The sequence below is a fragment of the Poecilia reticulata genome, linkage group LG15, assembly GCF_000633615.1.
Source record: "Poecilia reticulata strain Guanapo linkage group LG15, Guppy_female_1.0+MT, whole genome shotgun sequence".
Lineage (NCBI taxonomy): Eukaryota > Metazoa > Chordata > Actinopteri > Cyprinodontiformes > Poeciliidae > Poecilia > Poecilia reticulata.
Window position 1 is genome coordinate 11932283 of NC_024345.1, and position 21168 is coordinate 11953450.

General features: G+C 41.0%; 1 protein-coding gene across 6 annotated transcripts in view; it reads right to left on the minus strand.

Annotated features, from left to right (window-relative positions):
• LOC103476732 (ankyrin-3) overlaps positions 1-21168 on the minus strand; it is a 93066-nt gene that overhangs the window by 15352 nt on the left and 56546 nt on the right. For 3 of the 6 annotated variants that reach the window (XM_017308911.1, XM_017308910.1, XM_017308909.1), the window contains 13 exons: positions 19556-19658; positions 17772-17881; positions 15289-15513; positions 15020-15174; positions 13757-13968; positions 13366-13573; positions 13149-13245; positions 12049-12277; positions 11826-11951; positions 11374-11496; positions 10831-10857; positions 8672-8753; positions 1686-7484 (listed from right to left, as the gene is read on the minus strand). In XM_017308911.1, the coding sequence (XP_017164400.1) occupies positions 1686-7484; positions 8672-8753; positions 10831-10857; positions 11374-11496; positions 11826-11951; positions 12049-12277; positions 13149-13245; positions 13366-13573; positions 13757-13968; positions 15020-15174; positions 15289-15513; positions 17772-17881; positions 19556-19658 (7496 nt within the window). Of the gene's footprint in view, positions 1-230; positions 7485-8671; positions 8754-10830; positions 10858-11373; positions 11497-11825; positions 11952-12048; positions 12278-13148; positions 13246-13365; positions 13574-13756; positions 13969-15019; positions 15175-15288; positions 15514-16970; positions 17004-17771; positions 17882-18967; positions 19019-19555; positions 19659-21168 lie in introns of all 6 variants that reach the window. The other 3 variants (XM_017308906.1, XM_017308912.1, XM_017308908.1) reach the window with 3 other exon arrangements.

The window sequence follows — 21168 nt, forward strand, 5'->3', positions numbered from 1 at the left end:
ATTGAAAGAGGGGAGGGGAGGACAGAAAAATTTGTAACACTGACAGCACAGTACATTAATGACAAAAAAAAAGGAATTTAAATGACAGCTACTGCTTTGACGAGGATATGTAAACACGCCACAGGCATTCCAGTCAATCCATAAATGATCACAAAAATGTCATGCAACTAAAAGTGAAAAAATTTAAATATATAGATGTATTTTAAACATAGTGTGAAAGTTTTACAAACTAGGCTTGATCTCCGCGATGGGAGGCGTTCGAGACCCTGTGAGTCCCTGACTGCCCTCCTTCCCACCAGTCCGCCTACTCCTCCTGCTCCTCTCACTGCCGGAACCCCTGTCCGTCGTCGCCACCTTTGCCCTTACGGACGCGGCCCCGGCCTCAGCCCTCGAACCTCTACCAGACCTGGATGAGCGGGAGGGCTGGGAGGGCTGGGAAGGCTGGGAGGCGTCCGACAGAGAGGTGCTTCGGGAGGTGCTGTCTTCCTCCGACTGTTCTGTTTGCGTCTTTTTCTCCTCGTCTGACAGGCGGTCCACCAACTTTAGCGTCTCCCCGCTAATGTCTTTAAAGTATTCAATGGTGCGCTTACAAAGTTCACTAGGGTTATCCTGTCTGTTCTGTCTAGATGCTCCCTCACTGGTGACACTGCTGAATTGATGCCTGTCCTTCTGCGGTTGCCTTGTGGGCAGTTGTATGACTGCTCTCCCTGTATTCAGTGTCTTTACTGGGTGTGAGGTAATACGAACTGAGACAGGTAAGCTAGCTGTAGCAGCAGGACTACTCTTTTTAACGTCTTTGACTGGTATCCTTGACCTAGGCTCTACTTTGGCAATCACTGGTTCTCCTCTTTTCCTGACCTCACCTGCTACTGCTTGTTTGGGTTTCTGCTTCCCAATGGCAGTTCCTTGTGTGTGAAATGACCAGCCTGATGCTTTGACTGGAAGCCTCGACCTGGGCTGCTTTGCCTCACTCTCCTTAACCGTTTCGGTCTTCTGCTCTTGAGCCTGACTGCCGCTGGGCACTTCTACTCTCTCGTTCTTATCTTTACAGCACAGAGTTTCTATCCTGCTAGCTTTCTGTAAGGTGGGCTCAGAGGAGGACTGCAAATTAAACACTAAACTGCCACACTGAATATAGTTGGCCTGGACACTGGAGGATTCCAGGTTATTATTGTTGTTGCAGTTTTCAGATGGGTAGTCTTTTTTTTCTTTTCTAAGCTCAGAATGACTGCTAGACTGTTTCTCTGAAGACTGACCCTCTATACTAATGTATTCTGGCACCACCTGACCTTCTGACAACTCAGCTTTGCAGTTTGTGAGATCCCCTGAGTCTTTTTTCACAGTTATAGAGGCAGCTATGCCCATTTTAATAGGAGTTCGTAATTTGGAATCAACCTTAGAGGCCGTGATTGTGCATGAAGAGGCAGTCTCAGCTATGGCTTCACAGGCAGGAATATCAGTAATGGCACAACCTATGTCACTGCCAGGCTGTGCAGGGTTGTATTTCGCTGCAGTTGTTGCTGGTGTTGTTGGTCTAGTGCTGCTGCTGTCTAAGGTAGTGTCTACAACTGTCATCTTTCCATCTACTGTGGACCTCTCCCCAGTTTTCGACTGAGAGGAAGGTACCCCCAGGATCTTTCCCCCTCTCCCCTTTTCCCCTGTTATAGGGTCAGAGGAATGCTCACCAATCTGGAAAAACTGAAGCCTCTCTTCAACAAAGTCCCGCTTGCTCATGTCAATAGCACCACTGCGTGTCATCTCAAACATCTTCCCTTCATGGAAAGGGAAGGGGTTAGGCTCACTAGTCGGTGTGCTCTCATCAGTTGGTGTTCGAGCAGGGGTTGTGTCAGGTGTTGTAGCCTGTGATTTTTCTTCAGCCGACAAACTGTAAGGTTTGGGGTCCTCTTCTTTTGCTTTGGACTCAAAAAGCCCTTCATTATCAACCCCTTTTGTTGACCAAGGGTCAAAGTCCAAACCTTTGGTAGCAACAGTTTTAAAGGTTGAATTCAGCTCATCTTGGATTTGGTATCCAAAATAGTTCTCCCCAAAGCCCTTCCTATCCGGGTGTCTTCCTTCAAGGGTATAGTCTTTTTTTTCTCCACTAGCTTTCGCACCAGATGTGCCACTTTTAGTCTTTCCATTGTCACTTCCTTCCTCACATTTCTCCTCTTCTATCACTTCAAGCTTGGACTGATTAAATGAACGGTCAATAGCTTTCCCATCATTGGACAAACTTGATGTTTTAGGGTCTTCACTTAGTCCATCATCTTCATCCTGAAGATCATATCCATCTAAAGAGTCAATCTCAGTAGCATCTGTGTCATGGGAGAACTCAGCAGTTGTTGCTATTGAGCAGTCAGTGATGGACTGATCATTTCCATTTTGTTCCAATTCAGCATCCTCTCCCTTTCCACCATTAACCCCAGATTCTTTAGCTCCATTTTTCTCTGACTTTTTGGGTTTTTGACGCTTCTCGCTTTCTTCTTTCATTTTGAAGGTGTACTTTTTGACAGGAACGGGATGGAAGACAGACTCATCATCACTAGAGTCACTGTTATCAGCCCCCGGGGGAATAGGAGAAGGAGGCTGGACTCGAATGATAGGCTCGGCTAAAAGGTGTCTATCATGCTCTTCTTGAAGATTTACCTCAATCATCTCTGTCTCCGTTTCAGAGGAAGTACATCCAGACCTTTTCTCAGCACTGCACTGCTCGGCCTCTAATGGAGGAGGGGGCGGAAACTCTATATAAGCGACTCTTTTCTCCTTTGACTTCCCTCTTTCTCCTTCCTGCTTTTTACTGTGATTCTCTGGAGAGGCTGGTTTGGGTTTTGCTTTTAATGGCTCTTTATAGATGAAGGTCTTTCCATCTTCCTCCTCAGATTCCTCTGGGATAGTGCTTGGCATGCTGGTCATAAAACCTATCACAGAGTCTGGTGTTCGGGATGTCAGGCTCAGCTCTTCTGAGCTTGGGGCCTCAGGGGTTACAGGGCTTTTCCCAGAGCTGTCCATGAAAGTTACCTGTTCTAAAGTGTCATCTTCTGGACTTCCTTGAGGAGAAGGAGACTGTTTTTGCTTGACACTGTAAACTGCACCTCTCGTTTCATGCACTGTCCTGCTCTCTTGACTCACAATCTTTTTGTATGTCCCCAGCTGCCCTGAACTTGTTTCTTTCTCATACTGCTTTCCTACTTGGATGCTGACATACACTGGCAAGGGTTTAATATCTTTGAAGCCCTCAGTCACAACTACAGGAGTTGCTTGATCCAAGTACTGCACTTGATCATCATCATCATCAACGCCATTACATACTACATTTGACTGGCTACTCTCTGAGGAGACTGTGGATTTCCCTAAGGATGATCCACGAGTAGACCTATTGGATTCAGAGCTACTGTGTAACCGATTTCTACCTAAAGTAGGGGTATGAGGCCCAGGTCTTTCACTTGGTTCTTCTAATTTTAAAGAGGTGGATTTGGGGTTTTCTGAAAAATTAGACGATTTTCTTACAGGAATTTGCGATTCCGAGTTTTTTTTTAGACCATCATTGGTACTTGGACTTTCTCTGACAACAAATTCTGTATAGATTATTTTCTTTGTTGTTTCTTGTCTTTGGGAATCACTACTGCAATCTTTTGTGGAATCATGAGCTGAATAATTGGAAAGTTTTGGGGACTGAGGTTTACACTGCCCATAGCCCTGTCTCTCCCATGTTTTCAAAGACTTATTCTCTTCCTGATCTTTGCCACTGGTCTCATGCTTGGGTGATGACTTATTTGACTCAGTCTCTTTGCATTTTCTTTGGTTTGCTGGACTGTCAGGTGCTTTTTGAGATCTAGAGCCAGAAAACATCTGATACACAGGTAGTCTAGTTTCCTGGAGCTTTCTTATTGGAGGGTTTTGATTTTGACTCCCTGAACTTCCCCTATCTTGCCTCTGAGCCTCTTGTTCAAATTTTAGCCTGACTGCACTAACTTTGGAGGAAGACATTTGAAAAGATTTTGGACTATCACCAGGACTTCCCTGTAGTTTTCCATCTCCTTGCTTTCTCGGGTCATTGTCACTTAACTGGAGCAATACTCTTCTTTCAGGACTACTGGGTAGACTGGAACATTTTCTATCACTAGGGCCAAATCTGTCTCTTAACCTTTCTCTGTTCCACTCCTCCCCACTACCCCCACTCCTATACGGTGACCTCTCTGGGCTACTTTGGGTTGAACTGGGCCCAGATCGGGATTCCCTAAAATCTGGTCTGCGAGATTTCTTCTCTGGAGATGACAGCTCATCATTAAGCTGCTCTGTTTTATCCCGAAAAAACTGAGATACTTCGCTAAGCTTCTCCTCTGCTTCTTTAACAGTCCTATCTACTCTGTCCTCGTATTCAGACTGATCTCTCTCCTTAATCTGCGTTTCATCTGGCACACGCATCCAAACAGACTGTTTTGGGCTACCAGGCTCTGAGGAATACTGCAAAAGTGTCAGTTTGTCAAAGTTATCATCAACATTAGCCATTCGTCCTGATTTGTCAAAGACATTTCTTGATGACCTAAATACATACTCTGTCCTTGGCCCAGGTGACCTCGCCTTACTGGGGGTGCTTCTGTCAGGTGAGTGGTATCGAGATCTATCTCTGAGATACTCCTCAGTGTCTGAATGAGATTGATCAAATTTCTCAGACAATAGCATTTTTTCCGCAAAGTTGTATGATTCTCCTCTAAGCTCTGATGATTCGTCTTCATGAAACTCTACAGATTGCTGGCTAAGTAACTTTAATGTTTTATAGGAGTCATCTGCCACTAGCTGAGCAGAACTAGGACGACTGTCTTCCTCCTGTGACAGAGGTGTGTTCACTCTAGGGGACTCAAGGTACACTGGAAGTGACTCCTCAGGTTCCTCGTCATCTTGTCTACTCCCTGGGTAATAATACATGTCCTTCTCTGCATGGTTTTTTGTTTCTCTGATTATTACTTCTGTTGGTTCTGCTTTGCTACCCTTCTCTATGTGAACCTCAATTATTCTTTCAACCTTGGGTTTGGAGTTGATGTCCTCAAGAAATCTTTGTGAAACCTCCTCATTGCCAGACTTGTGTTCAAACAGTCCAGCTAGCTCTCTGGAGGGGTCCTTTCCTGACTGAAAAGCCTTCATGATATCATGCACCGACATAGTTTCCTCACATCTCTCGGACGATGTTTCTTTGCCAGGTGGTTTGTGGTACACCATCCTAGTGGTGGTCGTGATGTGAGTTTCCTCTTTTAGCCTCATTCCCTTCCCCATTGGGTCTTCATCAGGGCTACATTTTACTGAATGGCATTTATTCTGATCTGGAGTTGACAGAGAGGGAGTCTGGTGCTTTTTGAAATCTGAATCAATGTTTCTAACAGAATCTACATCTTCCATTGCAAGCTGTTTGTCATCCTCTGGCTCGTAGCTTCTGATGACATGCACAACTTCAGTTCTAGTCTCTGTGATTACTGGTGGAACTGGGATATCCTGAAAAGGAGTCTTGGGACCTGTGCCTTCTGCACTTTGAGGAGCTGATGGCGTCCTCTCACTCCTGGTTTCAAACCCACTGTCTGAGAGAGGACTTTTATCCTGCTCGTGAAATATATCATCAGGGGATTCCAGCACAGTGTCTCCACTAAAAAGTGCATCAGTCACTTTACTTAATTCTTTTTCTGATGGGGAAGATCGCATGGTTGTAGGAGGCATTTTGAGCTTATGCTCCTGAACTGCTGTAGTTGGTTTGAGGACTCGTTTCTGCTTCTCCTTACCCTCTGCTTCTCTTTTTCCTTCATCGGCTTTCTGTTTTGTGTCATGCATTTTGGAAAAAGAGCTATTATCATTGGCTAGGTAGTCAACCACTTTGGATAGATTGAAATCTCTGTCAGATATGGGTTTTGATCTTGCTTGAGAAACTACTGTCTCATATCTTGGTGGGTAACTCCAGTTGCTTGGTGGCTGTTCAACTTGGACTTTTGAGAAATGTATGTCATCCAATGAACCTCTGGCAGGAGAAATTCTACCGTCCTTTCTGGAATCTTTAGTCAGGATTTCACTTACTTTTACCAAGTCCTGCTTTACTTTCTCCACAATCCGATATGGCTCCTCGTCCTCTATCTTAACCTCTTTAGGAGAATCGGACTGAAACCCTTTGCTGGCTGTAGAGTTTGATTCTGTCTGTAAAATGGCTGACATTCTAATCAAGTCCTCTTTCATTTCAGCGACGTCCTTCAGAATTTCTTGGCTTGATGATAATGGTGAGGCTGCATTGGATTTGATGCCAGGCGAATACAGGGGTACTTTGACAGGGGACAGAGTTCTGACAAAGGAGGACTGAACATTCATGTCAGACGGAATACTTTTTCTCGGTGACAGAAGGACAGCAACTGAGGGGGGCACCTCAGATCTCTTTTTCAACTGGGACTCTGGGACCACATTAGTCACAGAGTACACTGGAACAGTCATTGTACTTGAAGTTACAGCAGTGGTGACATTGGGAGGGGATCTTAGGGAGGGATAGAGGGAACCAGAAGCCGATGACCTAATGGACTGGTACGAGGAGGAGGCAGATGAAGACAAAGACTTGAGGGTGCCGTAGCCTGCAGAGCAAGAATTGAATGTCTTTTCAACTTCATCAAAAGCCGCATTAACACTGGTTGTAGCGGCATTGGTGGTTGCTTGTATTCTTTCTTGCAGGCTGCTGGCGAGATGAGATGTTGGTGATGAAGAGCGGTACTGTGCAGGTGACACAGTTCCGTTAATCAGAACGGCAGCACTCGGAGAGTTGCTGGATTTAAGAGGCGATGAAAGGGAGGAGAATAAGTTTCTTACAGGAGCAGTGGAATCCATAGCAAGGGAGCGCATAGATGTAAGACCAGGGACTGTTTTTATAGGTGAGGAGGATGGAGTTGTACCAGTTGAACTTCCCAAAATAGTTTTATATGGAAGGGGAGAACTGAACATGCTGAGAGAAGATTTGGGAGAGGTTGGTGGGGTCAGGCCCATTGACGTTCTCTCAAGATAAGGGCTTCCTCCTCCAGTCGACGCTATAGGGGTCCTAGAAGTCAATGCTGCTAATCCTTTCATGGACAAAGGGTCTGAAGCACTTTTACCAGGTGAAGCCAGGGGGCTGGGGGTAACCTGGACAGGGTACTGGGATTGGTGGATTACAGTTTTTATCGGAGACGAAATGGATCTGTAGGATCGGATGGGAGAGGCCGTGTCACTAACTGACTTGACAGAGGAGGCAGGTGATCCAGGGATGTTGGTCTTAATGGGAGAGGCAGAGTTGATGGACCAGACAGACTTTAAGGGAGAGGCAGAAGGCGTGTTTGATGACGAGCTGGAGAGGGAGCCAAACCCAGACTTGGCTTGGATAGGGCCGGTGACAGGAACAGGCGACCACGCCTGATAAGATCTTGTTGAAAAGACAGGTTTGTGAGGGTAGCCAGAAGGCTGTGTTCTCGGCGGGCTTCGATCAGTTGTTTCTTCAACAATAATTTAAATAAAAAATAAATAAAAAAATTAAATGAAAAGCAATAAGAAATTTAACACAAAATTAACATAAAATAATGGAACAAAAACAACAAAAACCAGAAAGAGAAATTTGAGTCAGTCAAAAAAGGGATTGAACACAGCAACAAAGTCTAAATTTTACACAATCAATATGAGAAACGTTCCTATGCCAAGTAATGATGATTCAATGGAAAACTATACATGATACAGAATGGAGCAGGAATAAGAATGCTTGACATATGATACAGATTACAAGATGAAATGATAAAAATATAAAATTACAATTCTATTGACTTTTCATGTGCTAATCTGCAGTGTGTGCCTCTAAGCAACAGTGTCTTTTTAGAATAAAATGTGGATCTTTTCAAATGTCATATATTCAATGCCAGAGGACCCCACAAGTGTATATTACTCACAAAAAGATTTACGTTATTAATTTTCAATTTGTTGAATAAGAAGTTGCACTTTACCAAATGAGACCTGTGTCTATTTTAACTTGCAATAAAATGTCACTTTTGACTTCAAAATCAGTTTTGAGTTTCATCGACAATTAAGAAGCCATTTCTTTTGGTCTTTTTAAAACCTCAGTAAAAAAAATGTACATGCTACATTTTTACTCTGCTATATGAACACTATTAAGGGAATCAAATTGGTGTAAAGTGCAACCTGTTTGACAATAATATACACAGCCGCACACAATCATAAAGCCAATAAAAGATGCAATGGCTACTAAAATAATGACAATTCAACATAACATTTTTATTTAACATGACTTAAAACAAGTTTGAATGATAAACATGTCAGTTCCCAGTGCTTCCACAAATGTAAAAATGACAAAACAGTTGAAACAAAGAGACCGTTTTTTTTTTTTTTTTCAACATGGGGTTGGTCAGCAAAGCTTAACACACAAAAACCATGCAAATATTTGAGGAATGGAGGATGACAGAAGAGCATATGTTGAGTGGTGAAAAATGATTAGTGAACTTGTTTTGGAGGTGAGAACATGTCATATATATAGATCTTTCTCTGTACAAAGGCTTCTGAGTGACATTTTCACCAAATTATAGAAACTATAGGCAATAAAACTAATTAAAATTACAACTAAATATCCATCTGAAGCTAAATAAAAATGACTATAAAGCAAAAATCGGAAACTCACTCGCAGCTGGGTCAGTCAAATAGCTGTAGCGCTTACGCAAAGCTAAGGATGCAAAGGTATGACGTCGTTCTGGCTTTTCAGTCTGAAACAAACAAAAAAAAAAGAACAAAAGGAGCTTTAACATTAAATTTTAATTAAATCTGGTTCTCATCTATCAAATTAACTTAAAAATAATAATTTGACACAAAGTAGAACGGTGGTTCTATGTTTAGAAATGCTGTACAGACGGTTAGTAATGACACAAGGAGGTACTGCAGGTACTGTGAAGATGAACAACATACTCTCATTTAAAAAGGTATTCCTCAATTCATTGTTAAAATGAGGAACTTGTATGAATTTATCTGATTAAAATAAAACAGTAAAACTGTTTAGTGATCTATAAAACAAAAAAAATACGTACCAATAACAACATTTTTTGCCAATTAATTATAAATGTCATACTGATGCAAGATTGTGAGGTATTCTGATATTAGACTGTCAAAGATTAGAACATGTTGATAATCTACCAAAGGACTGTGATTTCCACAATGTCGAAACCATAGATGGAATTACAAAGTTTGACAAATAATACCTCGATACATTTAAAGAGTATGTTGCATAGTTCCCCCTGATCCCCCTGTTTTAAAAATCTTTGCAATGATATTTATAGTAAAATTATTATTCATTTTTATTTAACCTTTATTAATACAGGTTGTCTCATTGAGATCCAAGATCTAATTTACAAGAGTGAGCCTATTCTTGGGTTACGATTAAGAAAAAAATCATTTGACAAGCCGAGTTATATAAAAATAGAGGAATCATGCTAATATTAGCATACCACTTAGCCAACTCCTCCAGTTTTACATCAGCAGGATGCAGGTCTACTAAAGAGTTTGTAGCCAGATCTGGCAGGTCAATTAGCTTACAAATAAATGATAATTCAGGTGAAGTGTCACTGGAATGTCACAGGATTGTAAAATCACATTTAGAAAGCTTTTAATTTACTGACAGGAGGAACTTATTTTACACTCATTATTATTATTATTATCATTTTTTTTTGCAAATAAAATTTTAAGAGTGTTACAGGACCATTGAATAACTAACCAAATTCTAACAACGATGGGCTATTTTCCTATTCTGCCAACACAGTTTATGTAGTTACCATTAAATTTGACTATTCCAAATAACATTTACTACAGTCTTGTGCAGATTCTTTTCCTGTAGCTTCATAACTATTTTGCAGCAAGAGGGCACTTAATATGTCAGTCTTATCAGTTACATTAAAGTAGAATATTAATTTGGCGAAACACTCTGGTCTTAAGTATTACATTTCAATTGTGCTGGACACAAATTGACAAAACTACATAAAAATGTAGAAATATTTTCAAAATGTTATTTGGCTTAAAAAAGAAACTTATAAAATTGTGATTTTACTGGGTAACAAAATGTTTATTTTCCATATTGCCCACCCCGATGATATGATTTTGCCACATTACCCAGATGTACGAGTTTGGTTGATTAATTTCTCCACAGCCACCTGACGGATATCTTGTTGTCAAACACACTGCAACGTTTCATGATTAAAATTTTAAACCAGAAAAGTGCACTATTTGGTTTAAGCCTTTTAGGTTGTTGCTTAGAGTTTTCATATTCTTTTTTTAACTAAATATGGAGTCCAAACAAAACCCCCATAAAATCAGCCCTAAGCAAAATTAGAAATAAGTGGACAAATGTCAAGAGTTACGGTTTTGTTTTTAGCTGACAAATATGACATCATATCTAGGAGGAGCAGTTAGTTGGAATAATGGGGCCAAGTTGCAGGTGTATGGGGAGGAGAAGGGGATGAACAACAAGCCGAGATGTGGCACAGCATTTTGATCCTCTGGGCTTGGGATGCGGACAAAAAAAGAAACCTTGGCTAAATAAAACAATTGCCATTCTCACTCATGCAGTGCATAGGGTTATTTTGTAAACGTCGCTGCTATGTAAAAAAAAAAAGAAAAAAAAAAAAAGAAAATGCAGTTAGCAGCATCTGACAGACTCGGGCAACTGCACAGAGACAAACTATCTGCAGCACACATACTTTTTTTTTATTTTTTCCCCCCAGATTCTGCAACAAAGGCAACATAAAGAATGACCAAGAAGAAGCAGTTTCATGTGATGATGAAGAATATGTTTACCTCATCATCAGGGTCAGATTCCATATCCTGTGGTAATTCCAAGATGCATTGCGGGAGAGGAGAGGAGAGATGACACAATGGGTAGCAGGGAGGTTATAGTGAGCGGGTGGTGGGCGGGAGGCAGAAATAAAAGTCAGGGGATGAGAATGGAGCAGCAAAAACAACAAAAGGCATCAGAAAAAATCTATGGGGTTAATAAATGAAACAAATAGCAAAACAATTAAAGCAAAAGCAAAAAAGATAATTACAGTTTATTGTGAACAACCAATGCCACAACAAACATACAGATGTTTTTTTTTGGACTGCCCACATTGAGCCAGGCAGCAGGTCAAAGCACGGTGTGCATGTGTGCTTCAGTGTGTACGTTGTGGGGTCTTATGACTGGCACAGGCTTTTCCACTATTAAAAAAATAAGACACAAGCAGCAGGCAGTCGAGTCTGGACTAATTCAGCTTCAGAGGCTCTCTGTCTGGGAACGTCATTTACATTTAGATGATGTGATATGGTGTAACAGGATGAAAAGTAAAAATATAGCAATGCTACCTTCTTGTGGGTTGGCAGTGTGATATTCAAATTGCATATGGCAGTCTGTGGAAGGCCTTTGGTGGTTTTGGGCTCTCTCAGGAAGGAGAGGCGGCCGCACGGCTCCTGGCCTACATCTCGAACCTGTGGAGGATGAAAAGACGAGAAATAACTGCCGTCACCTGATTTTCCGCACTATAAAAAGGAATTCTGGATGGTAGATGGTAACCGATAAAAGATTGTATTTATATCAAGTTAAGTTCTACAAGTAATTTTACATTTTTCAGAAACATTTTATGCTTTTTTTTCTATATCAGTGCACTACATCATTATATGTTGCACAGAAATGCTTCTGTTGCAATGAACTTCATGTCAAGTGTTATGCCGTTACTTTAGTGGAGATTGTTGGAATTTGGCAATCATGCCAAAAAACTTCAAGCACAAAAAAGATATAAGTGGGAAACATTTTATACCTTGACGTTGAAAGGAAGTCTGTTTTCCTTGAAAGAGTAGAAGTTAAAAACCAGCTGCTGCCCACTTTTGGTGAGAGGTGAAAGGTTGCCGTAACAATCCACAAAGATGGGCTTTCCCTCCAGAACCTGAATGTAGAAACAACATGTATTTAAATTTGATTAAATTTACATCCGATTGCATCAAACATTAATTTTATTCGGAATACTCGCAAGTCAACTTTACCTCGATATCTTTGCTGCGTGCCACTTCTTCGAAGTTCTCTTGTTGCTCTAGAGTCTTGTCCACCTTGTCATCAGTCATGCAGAAGCAGCGCAGCCGGGCCTCCACAGTGTCATTCATCTTTGCGAACACCACAAACTTGGCCAGGTACGGCACGCAGATCAGCTCCCGGTATAACTGAGACGCTAGGCTTACCGTCTCAGGAATCTGGTGACAGTCTGCGAGCCAGAACCTGAGGAAGAGAGAAGTCAGAGGAACGTCAAAAGATCCCTTGTGCTGCAGGTTTTTAGAGTAATCAACCTTTGCCAAGAGGAGCTGGCTATCTAGAGCGAGCCCACAGAGATGTGACCGCTGTTTAGCAAACTAATTGCAGATTAGAATTACCAAAGAGAGAGTTTATACCAGGTTGCACTTTCGCCACATAATTCAAATTGAGCTAGGATGAGGGTTTGCAACTTTGCATAGTGTGACCAAGGAACTACAATACTCAGATCAGTTCAGCAGGATGCCAAAAGAAACTGTTGTTGACATCACTTAGCTTCTTATATGTAGAGAGAAGATCGGAAAACAAAGTATCTATTCACATTTGGTTAATTAAATTTTCATTTTGTATTCTTTTCTGTGTTTTTTCTTAATGGTTGTCTGTTCACGTGGAAACTAGAAGCAATATGATTCAAGATCATGCCTTTAGCTTAAAAAGTGTATTATTTAATTACATGAATGATGATTTTCTTTTCAATGCACGGACTAAGTACATTTCTTTACATGTACAGTAAACTAGTCTCACGCAACAAGCAGTAGACAGTTCAAATGTATGAAACCGGCCACAATAAAAACATTAAAACATTTCTATTATCAGAAAGTTGGCTTGCATTATTTATTACATTCAAGGTAAAATAACTAATTCTTCAAGCATCATATTAGCAGTTTAGAAGATATTTAGAAAAATTATCTTTTAATTCAAGTATGAAGAGTTGAAACTTCTTTACTACAAAGAAATATGTCTTACCCATGCACTTTGTGAAGAATAATTTTTCGACATCCATAAAAAATATATCCTAATTACTAGTAAAAAAAAAATAAAATCTGTGAAAGTGTCTCACCTGGCCGATACATTTGTGGTGAAGGAAACACAGTCCGTTACAAAGGACAGCGGCGTGGTTCCTGTGATGTCCTCCCACTGTGCAGGAGACGTCCCTCCTGCGTTAAACGGGGCCAATAGATGAGCTCATTTGCTTTCAGGAAGTCTTTTTTGCTCATATCCAGTCCAAGCAGCAGATGGAAAACCTTTACGCTCTAATTATCTGCACGTCAACTTGCCTGTGATGCTGCAGAGCAAACGCAGGCACGGCGCAGATTCGCCCCGCTGGCCGCTGGGATGGCCTTCTGCCGATCTGGGAGGGACGGGGATCGTCATGGTGATGGGCTTGTGAAACTTTCTCCTTCTGGGCTCCACGGTGACAATGGGGCTGAAAGTGGCTCTGTTTCCCAGAACCGCCCTGACTAACTCATCTGGCACCGGCTGAGCCTGCGCAGAAACACAGGAACCAACATAATGAAGCAAGAGCAGAACTTTTTAAAATACTCATATCAAACTAAAGGAGGCAGGCAAGTTGGGTGGAATGAGATTTTCAACAAAGCCACGTCAAGAGTAAGTAAGTAAGTGGACCATATCTGAAGACATAAGATGATCAAAGGTGTCTTTTTGTACCTGCAAGCCCACGCGGATCCTCTTGGTTAGAGCCCCCTGTGGGAACGAGGCCTGGACCATGTTCACCGTGCTGCAGGACAGCACTCCTCCATCTGGACCCATGTGATTGGACTCCTGCTTGATCCTGGACACCACAGCAAAATACTGGGGGAAATCCCTAGTGATGATGCGGCAGATGCGCTTCTTCTCCAACTCGTCCGGACTGTCCATCTCTGTTTGCAAAAAAAAATATAAAAATAGTGTTTTATTACATGCAAATTAAGGACAGAGTCAACAGCTCTCTCTTTCTTTCTCTCTCTGGTGCTAAATATTAAATGCTAGATTTGAGTAAACAAATACGCCTCCATCCCTAACACTACTGACTGAGAGCGTAATGCAAAGTATTTACTTTCACACTGTTTGAGAAGTGATTTTTTTTTTTTGCATAATTTACAGTCTTATGATAAGATTCTCTTTGACATTTTTGGAAAAGGTTTTCTACTTTTCAACTCTATTAAAATCAGTTTTGATGTTTGTGGTTTCCTTTTTATTTCATTTTTTTAAGTAATACAGAAATTAAATGTCTGATAACGTGTGAGAAAATTGGTTGCTGGGGCAACTGAAAAGCAATTTTAGAAAAATGATTTTTACAACCTAGCCCATTTAATTTAATTTGATTTAATTTAATTCAATATATTTGAACAATACAATAAAATAAGTCATTTATATATTTGAAAACATACAACTAATTTAAACTGCAGTAACATAATACACATTTCATTGATATCACATAGATATTAATATCATGACTGTATTCTAGTTTTACTCACATTCCAAATGCGACAGCATTTAATTTTCTTTTAGATATTTTCCTCAATATGCTATTCCAATGTAGAAATAATTATCACTTTTGAGTAAAATCATTTTCCGTTTAACTACTGATAATGTTTCAAATACAGAGTGGTTTATTAAAAGCTAGGCTAATGCTAGCATTTTTACTTTCTATTTTGATGACTTAGTTCAAATATATCATATGGAGGTTCCACTTAAATAACATTTCCAGATGCAATAAACAGCTGCTTCCTTAGAGATAAATATTAAATGCCAGATTTGACTAAACAAATGAACTTCCATACCACTAGTGAGAGAGAGCACAATGCTTCACTTCCACACAGTTTGAGAAGTATTTTTTTTATTCATTTATTGTATAGTTTCCCCTACATGGACATCTGTGTGGTAATCTGATCACTTTTACTTTCAGATTTTGTAGAAGATCATTGTTACCTTCATCCATCCCAGCTAGCAGTTCAGTGAGATCTTCTGGCCTGGTGTCAAACTGGTGCTCCTTCCAAGTGTCGCCGTTGTCGCTCCTCAACACAATTAGCTCCCTTTCTTTCCCTCTCATTGAACCAAAATGAGGAATCTCCACAATAACTGGACTGAGAAAGAAAACAGGACAGTTATGTTTAAAGAGCTACTCAAGCACTCCCAAACAGCCAAATCACTCATGGTGTTATGACGAGGACTTAATGGTTGCCTTATTAACAGCCTACCCAAGGAACTGAGCACCAGCAGGGCCAACCTCCACCAGCCGACTGACCAGGCCCTCCCCCTCCACCATGGGTGGAGGGTAGGCCAGTTTGTGCCTTTTAGCCAAGCGGCAGGTGATGCGTGTAGGCGCTGTACACTTCCTGGGGGGAATGATGATGCGCAGCCCATTGTGGCGACTTCCTCTCATTGAACCGCCACGGGCGTCCACCATGAAGCTGACCAAGAACCTGCAGGAACAATGAGGACCAATTCAGAAAAAAGAAAAGAAAAAGGAAACCCTACGAAATAAGGGCGGACATGGACACACAGTAAGGAGAATGGTTCCCATGCTGTGATCACCGAACACCCAAATAAAGAAAGAGGAAGGCAGTAAATTAACCAGGAGAGAGAGAGAGAGAGAGATAAAAATGAAAAAACAACAAAAGATGCTTGGAGCTGTGAAACTTGACAGTTCTCACCGTCAGCCATCTTTTTTTTTTTTTTTAATAGGACATCAAACATTGCCTGAAACTAAACGGGGTGTTAATGATGAGGCGGAAAGTTTGTTTTCCAGCTCTAAGCCTGAAGATGAGATGCATGTCAAAGCCCCTCAAAAAGCTGCGTTCAGTGATTAGATAGACAACAATTTTCACAAATGTTTTCACTAAGATCAGGTAACAAGACTCCCATCTTATGCATCCTATTTGTGACATGACGAGCTATTTGTGGCACCCCATATTCAGAATATGAGAAAGGATGAAGATTTGTCGAGGTGTAAATACTACTTTTACTCTACTTTGTTGCACAGCGTCTTCGAAAAGTATTCACACCCCTTGAACCTTTTCATATATTCATGTTTCATCTGCAAACCTCAGTGTGTGAAGCATCCATGAATCAGTGTATACCTGGGAAGTGGTAGGAGGACACTTCCCCGCCCTAAAATATGTTACAAATAAAGATTGAAAACATGTAGCACCTTTTAAATGCAACCCAATTTATTGTATGCATGAAAAATAAAACAACTAGTCCGTCTCTTTAACTGCAGTATAAGATCAAAAAGAAACTTTTTGGCTTTAATGCATAAACTTGTGTGTAGCGCTGAAACATGGTGGTTTCACTCTCATGATGTGGAGATTCTTGAGAATCTGACACAGATGTTTTCCATTCAGTTTGACAAATAGGAAAAGCTAATTTTCAAAGTAAAAAATGGCAGGAATTTTATTCTTTAGGTTTTGCAAAGCTGGTAGACCAAAATGTTTTTGTTCTGAATATTAAATAAATTTGAAAATGATTTACCCTTTTCATTCCTCCTTAGAGTCCCCCCCTCCCCCACCACCCAGCTCTGTGCTTATCTATTACAAAATATCAAAATAAAACTCTTTGAGGTTTTCACATGATAAGAATTTGAAACGGTTCAAGGCGGATACACTGCAGCAGGACCGCTGAAAGTAATTTTTCAGTTCCTATCTCTGACGTGCACAGTGAGAGAGGGTGGCGGCACGTAAAGCAAAGACTCCCAAACACACTTCTACTGTCTACGCATTGCAAAATGAAACACCAGACGACACGGATGAGACGAGCGCAGACTGGACAGAGAGGAGAAAAACAAAACAAACAATGAAAGGAACAACGATGAGGTGAGAGATGGAGGAGTGAGTGACATCACTGCGACACTGTGGCCGTGAGCAGCGAACTCAGTCGTCACCTGGAGTCGTACTGAGCGAGTGGGGACGAGACGCTGCAAAAGTAAACACATGGAGACAGTGCGCCCCCAGAACCTAGATTTAGTATCAAAGTCTCAGAGGCTCTATTTGGATCTGCAACGGGGGACTGGGGATGAAAGATGGCTAAAAACTAGAAGTGAGGAAAAAGACAAGGAACCAAACAAATAATACACACTGCGGATACAAACAACGAGGAACAAAAGGAACGAGCTACACGTACAAATTCACAGGACGAAAATAGAACCAAAGCTGGACGTGACACGTTGCCGTATTTTATCTCTAAATAACACCGGCTAATATCCGTGCAGACACAGCGCAGTTTGTTTAAAGCAGGCCTCAGCACTTTATGATGTCACATATTCAAAGTGTGCGCAGGGACATGAAAGCGGCATTTTATCACCGGATCCAAATGTAACACATTAGCCCGATGGAGAATGAGCTCATGTAGAGCCTGCAGTTTTATTTGACTAACAATTAAAATAGCACAGCATCGGCGAGTCGGGTCCTGCTTCTGGGCCGTGTCTCTAGGTGTGCAGCGTTACACAAGGGCTTCAGCAAATGAAGTGCGTTTTTCTACATAGCTGTAACAATGTAATGGTTACAGTAGCAGAACTGCAGAATCTCACAGCACCACATCTGGTGCTGCTGGCTTTGCTGAATAGGAGATCTTAACGGTAGTTTTGTGCAGTAGCGTTATTGGACACGTTTGCATAATGCATTTTTGTAAACGTGTTAGAAGCATAACGTCGGCAGAGAAGATGAGGCAGCGCAGGTGCTCTTACCCGGAGTGAATGGGGCTGGACACGGTGTTGTGACTGTGGTCCATGGTGTCCGGAGTCCAGCTGTAGCGTCGCACGCAGTCCGAACTGTGGTCCCTGGTCACGGCGAGGTGCTGGGCGCAGAGTAGAGGAAAGATGGATGAAACGGCGGCGAGGACAACATGTACACAAGAAAAACCGAATAAAGAGACTGAGGAGGTCAGAATGATCAGACAGTGGAGAAAACATCGAGGAATGTGGAAAAAATAGACAGAAACCAAACAAAAAGAGACAGCAGTCAGTGGACGGACAGAAAGTCCCCTTCCCTGTGATTTCATGACACTATTTGCGTGGTATAGAACCATTCAAGGTCAGAATGAGCCTTGATCAAATTTCAAATTAACATTTAACCAGGAGCTCCCTAAAGATCCACTTTAAGAGATTTCAACAATATTATAGGTAACTGTGCAAAGAACACTGAGTCGATAAGATTATGTTGTGCAGCCAGTTACACCAAAAAAAAAAAAACCCTCAGCACATGCATATGTAATATTTCTCAAATGTTCCAGCTTTGAAGCAGTAAGTTAGGCAAAATTTATTCACAAAATGGGACTATGGACTGCAAAAAGATAATGTTGTAGAGAAATTTAGACCCCTAATTTGTAACCAGAGTCCAATAATTTGTTTAACTGGGTAATAGAACATTTTTCCCATTGGTTGGCATAAAACATCCCCATGACGACCCGACGTCCGGTTGGTACTAAACCTCCCATGGCACAGCGCTCCTCTTCATAGTTTAACAAATTGGGCACAAAGACCAAAAACTTTCAAAGTACAAAACGTAAAAGGGTGAAAATGGTCAGAACCTGACGGAACATTTAAAGTCTGACAACCTTTTCTTGCACATGAAGACACAACTGATAACATACAGTAACTAGGATCAAAACCAACAAGTAAATCTTCATGGAAAGACAAATGAAGACATGAAGAGAGCTCTGATCAAACATAATAAAAAAAGGATTATGTACATTCATGAAGTGATGTCCACCGACAGGGAAATGGAAAACAAACAAACAAAAAAAAACTGCAATGATTTGATTCCACAACGAACAGAGATGTACAGAAAATACACTGAAGACAAATGGACGACGAAGCACCGTGACACTGACTCAAAACCAAAAAAGCTTCTGAATAAGCCCGACATCTGTCATGCTGAATACCTTATTAAGTGGGTCGACCAGGTAGGAAATGTCTTTACAGACACTCTGAAGCTTAGGGAAGATTAAAAACATCAATTTACGGTTTACACTTGGGACAGCGGGCAGTAAAATGAACCGATTAATAATTACCAAAAGGATTTCTAGATCTGATTACAATTCATTGCATTGAATCATAAAATACATTATTGGAAATACTTAAAACACATATTTTTAAATGATAATAATAATAAAAAACAAGTAAAATAAGAAACTCCTGATTAGAAGAAAGTACAAATCGAGTTTAAAGAAGTTTTCTGGGCCTCTTTAAATAGACTCTTTGTTAAGGATGATGCTGAATCTGACCACCATGGCTAAAGCTAGCATAGCCTCATCACTGCTTCTGCCGGTGCAGGAAAAACCATCCTGCTTTAACCTTCCCAACCTGCCTTGTGATTTGATTTTTAATGGGAAAACAGAAAACAGAAAAGTTGTGAAGCCCGTCAGGAGTTTACCAGCAATTCTCAAAACAACACATATCTAATAAAAAAATAATTTAAAAAACTGTCAGCGAAAGATCCTGGCAAGAAGGAAGAGAACTTTTTGTCTTACCGTGTCTTTTGTGGGGGCCAGGATCTCCTCAATCATCATACTGTCTCTGGCAAAGGAGCTCCGGTTGAGCGTGTTGGACCTATCCGAACTGAATGAGTGGAGGCTACATGTTACCATGCAACCCGGCGCCACGGGCAACAACAAGTGATGGACAGGAGAACGGGGCACAAAACAGAGAGCGAGAACGCCATTACAATATGCAACCTCCAGGGAACCAGAATTTAGTCGCTGGACGAAAGACGAGTCCAGTTGTCAAGAGGAAAATGGGGAGAGGCAGAAGAGCCTGTAGCGAGAGGAGGAAGAGATACTGTAGCAGGTTGCTCAGAGATGGAAATGAGAGTGAGGTCAGCTTGTTTGCTTTAGCAGATAAAGAGAGAAAGTTGGCCAGAGCAGAGAGGGGAGGAAAAAGTGCTGAGAATATTTTTCTGGGAAGGTGTGGTGGGTGTGCAATCATGAGCACGGACACAGCTAAACTAGACTAGATGTCAAAACGATGAAACGTGAGGGATTAGTGGACCTTACATTTCGGCACCTGGCTGACAGGTGACAGTGAGAAGATTTTACATTTGTGAAAACTGAAAAAGAAACAAGGCCTCAGCTGTCAAATTGGCTTTGTTGCAATATCGCCCCTCTTTGGCCTGTTTCAGAAAAGTGAAGCATGTTTTCCCCTCAACCTTGCTGCAGTCTGTTTTACTGCTGTGTGCAATGATGTGTGGCTATTTCTGCAGCATTGATGCAGTACTGTAGATTCCTTTACTCTTTATTCACCACAGACCTGATGAGACTGAAAGACACAAAATGTGGACTTCAATATCAAACAGTACCTCACAAAGGCATTCATACCCCTTGCAGCAGTACTACAGCAAAGTTCAATGTATTTTATTAGGATTTCATGCAATTAAATTAACACAAAGTAGTGCATATTTTATCAAGAGGAAAAAAACTAATACATGGTTTGAATATTTTTTAAGTGAAGTTGTATATTTTGGGATATTTTACCAACAGTAAATAGTTGGTATTTACTGTTTTATCGATAGTGTTTTCAGGGGATGAACAAGATTAGTTTTCTTCTACATATAATCTTAACAATTTAGGCTAAAGAGATTATTTTGGTCTCATCTGACAAAATAAACAGCCTGTGGCAAACTTTAAATTCATGGATGTTTATTTCACAATGAGCTTGTTCTGGCCTCATAGTCCATAAAAGCCTGATTTTTGGAGAACACCTCCTCAGAAGAGCTGAATTTTCAGCTGTAAATACACACAAGTGAACTGTGTTTATTGAATATAACCTGGATTTTATTTAGACGTAATAGAGTAAAAATCCCAAAACATTAAGATTATAATTAAAAAAAATAAAATAAAAACAAAGCATTCCTTTCACTTCACAGTCATATGACACAATATGTTGCGCCGTCACATAAAATCCCAATAAAATACGTGACAAACAGTATAAATACTAGGCACTGAGAGGATTGCACTTAATAAGTGCCTCTGAAAATGATTAAACACCCACAACGAAAGGCTGACATCTTACTGCTGTGCTTCCCGGGACAGTCTACTGTACGTGTGTATTGATGCGCCATGTGCGTGAGTGTAAAATGGGGGGGGGG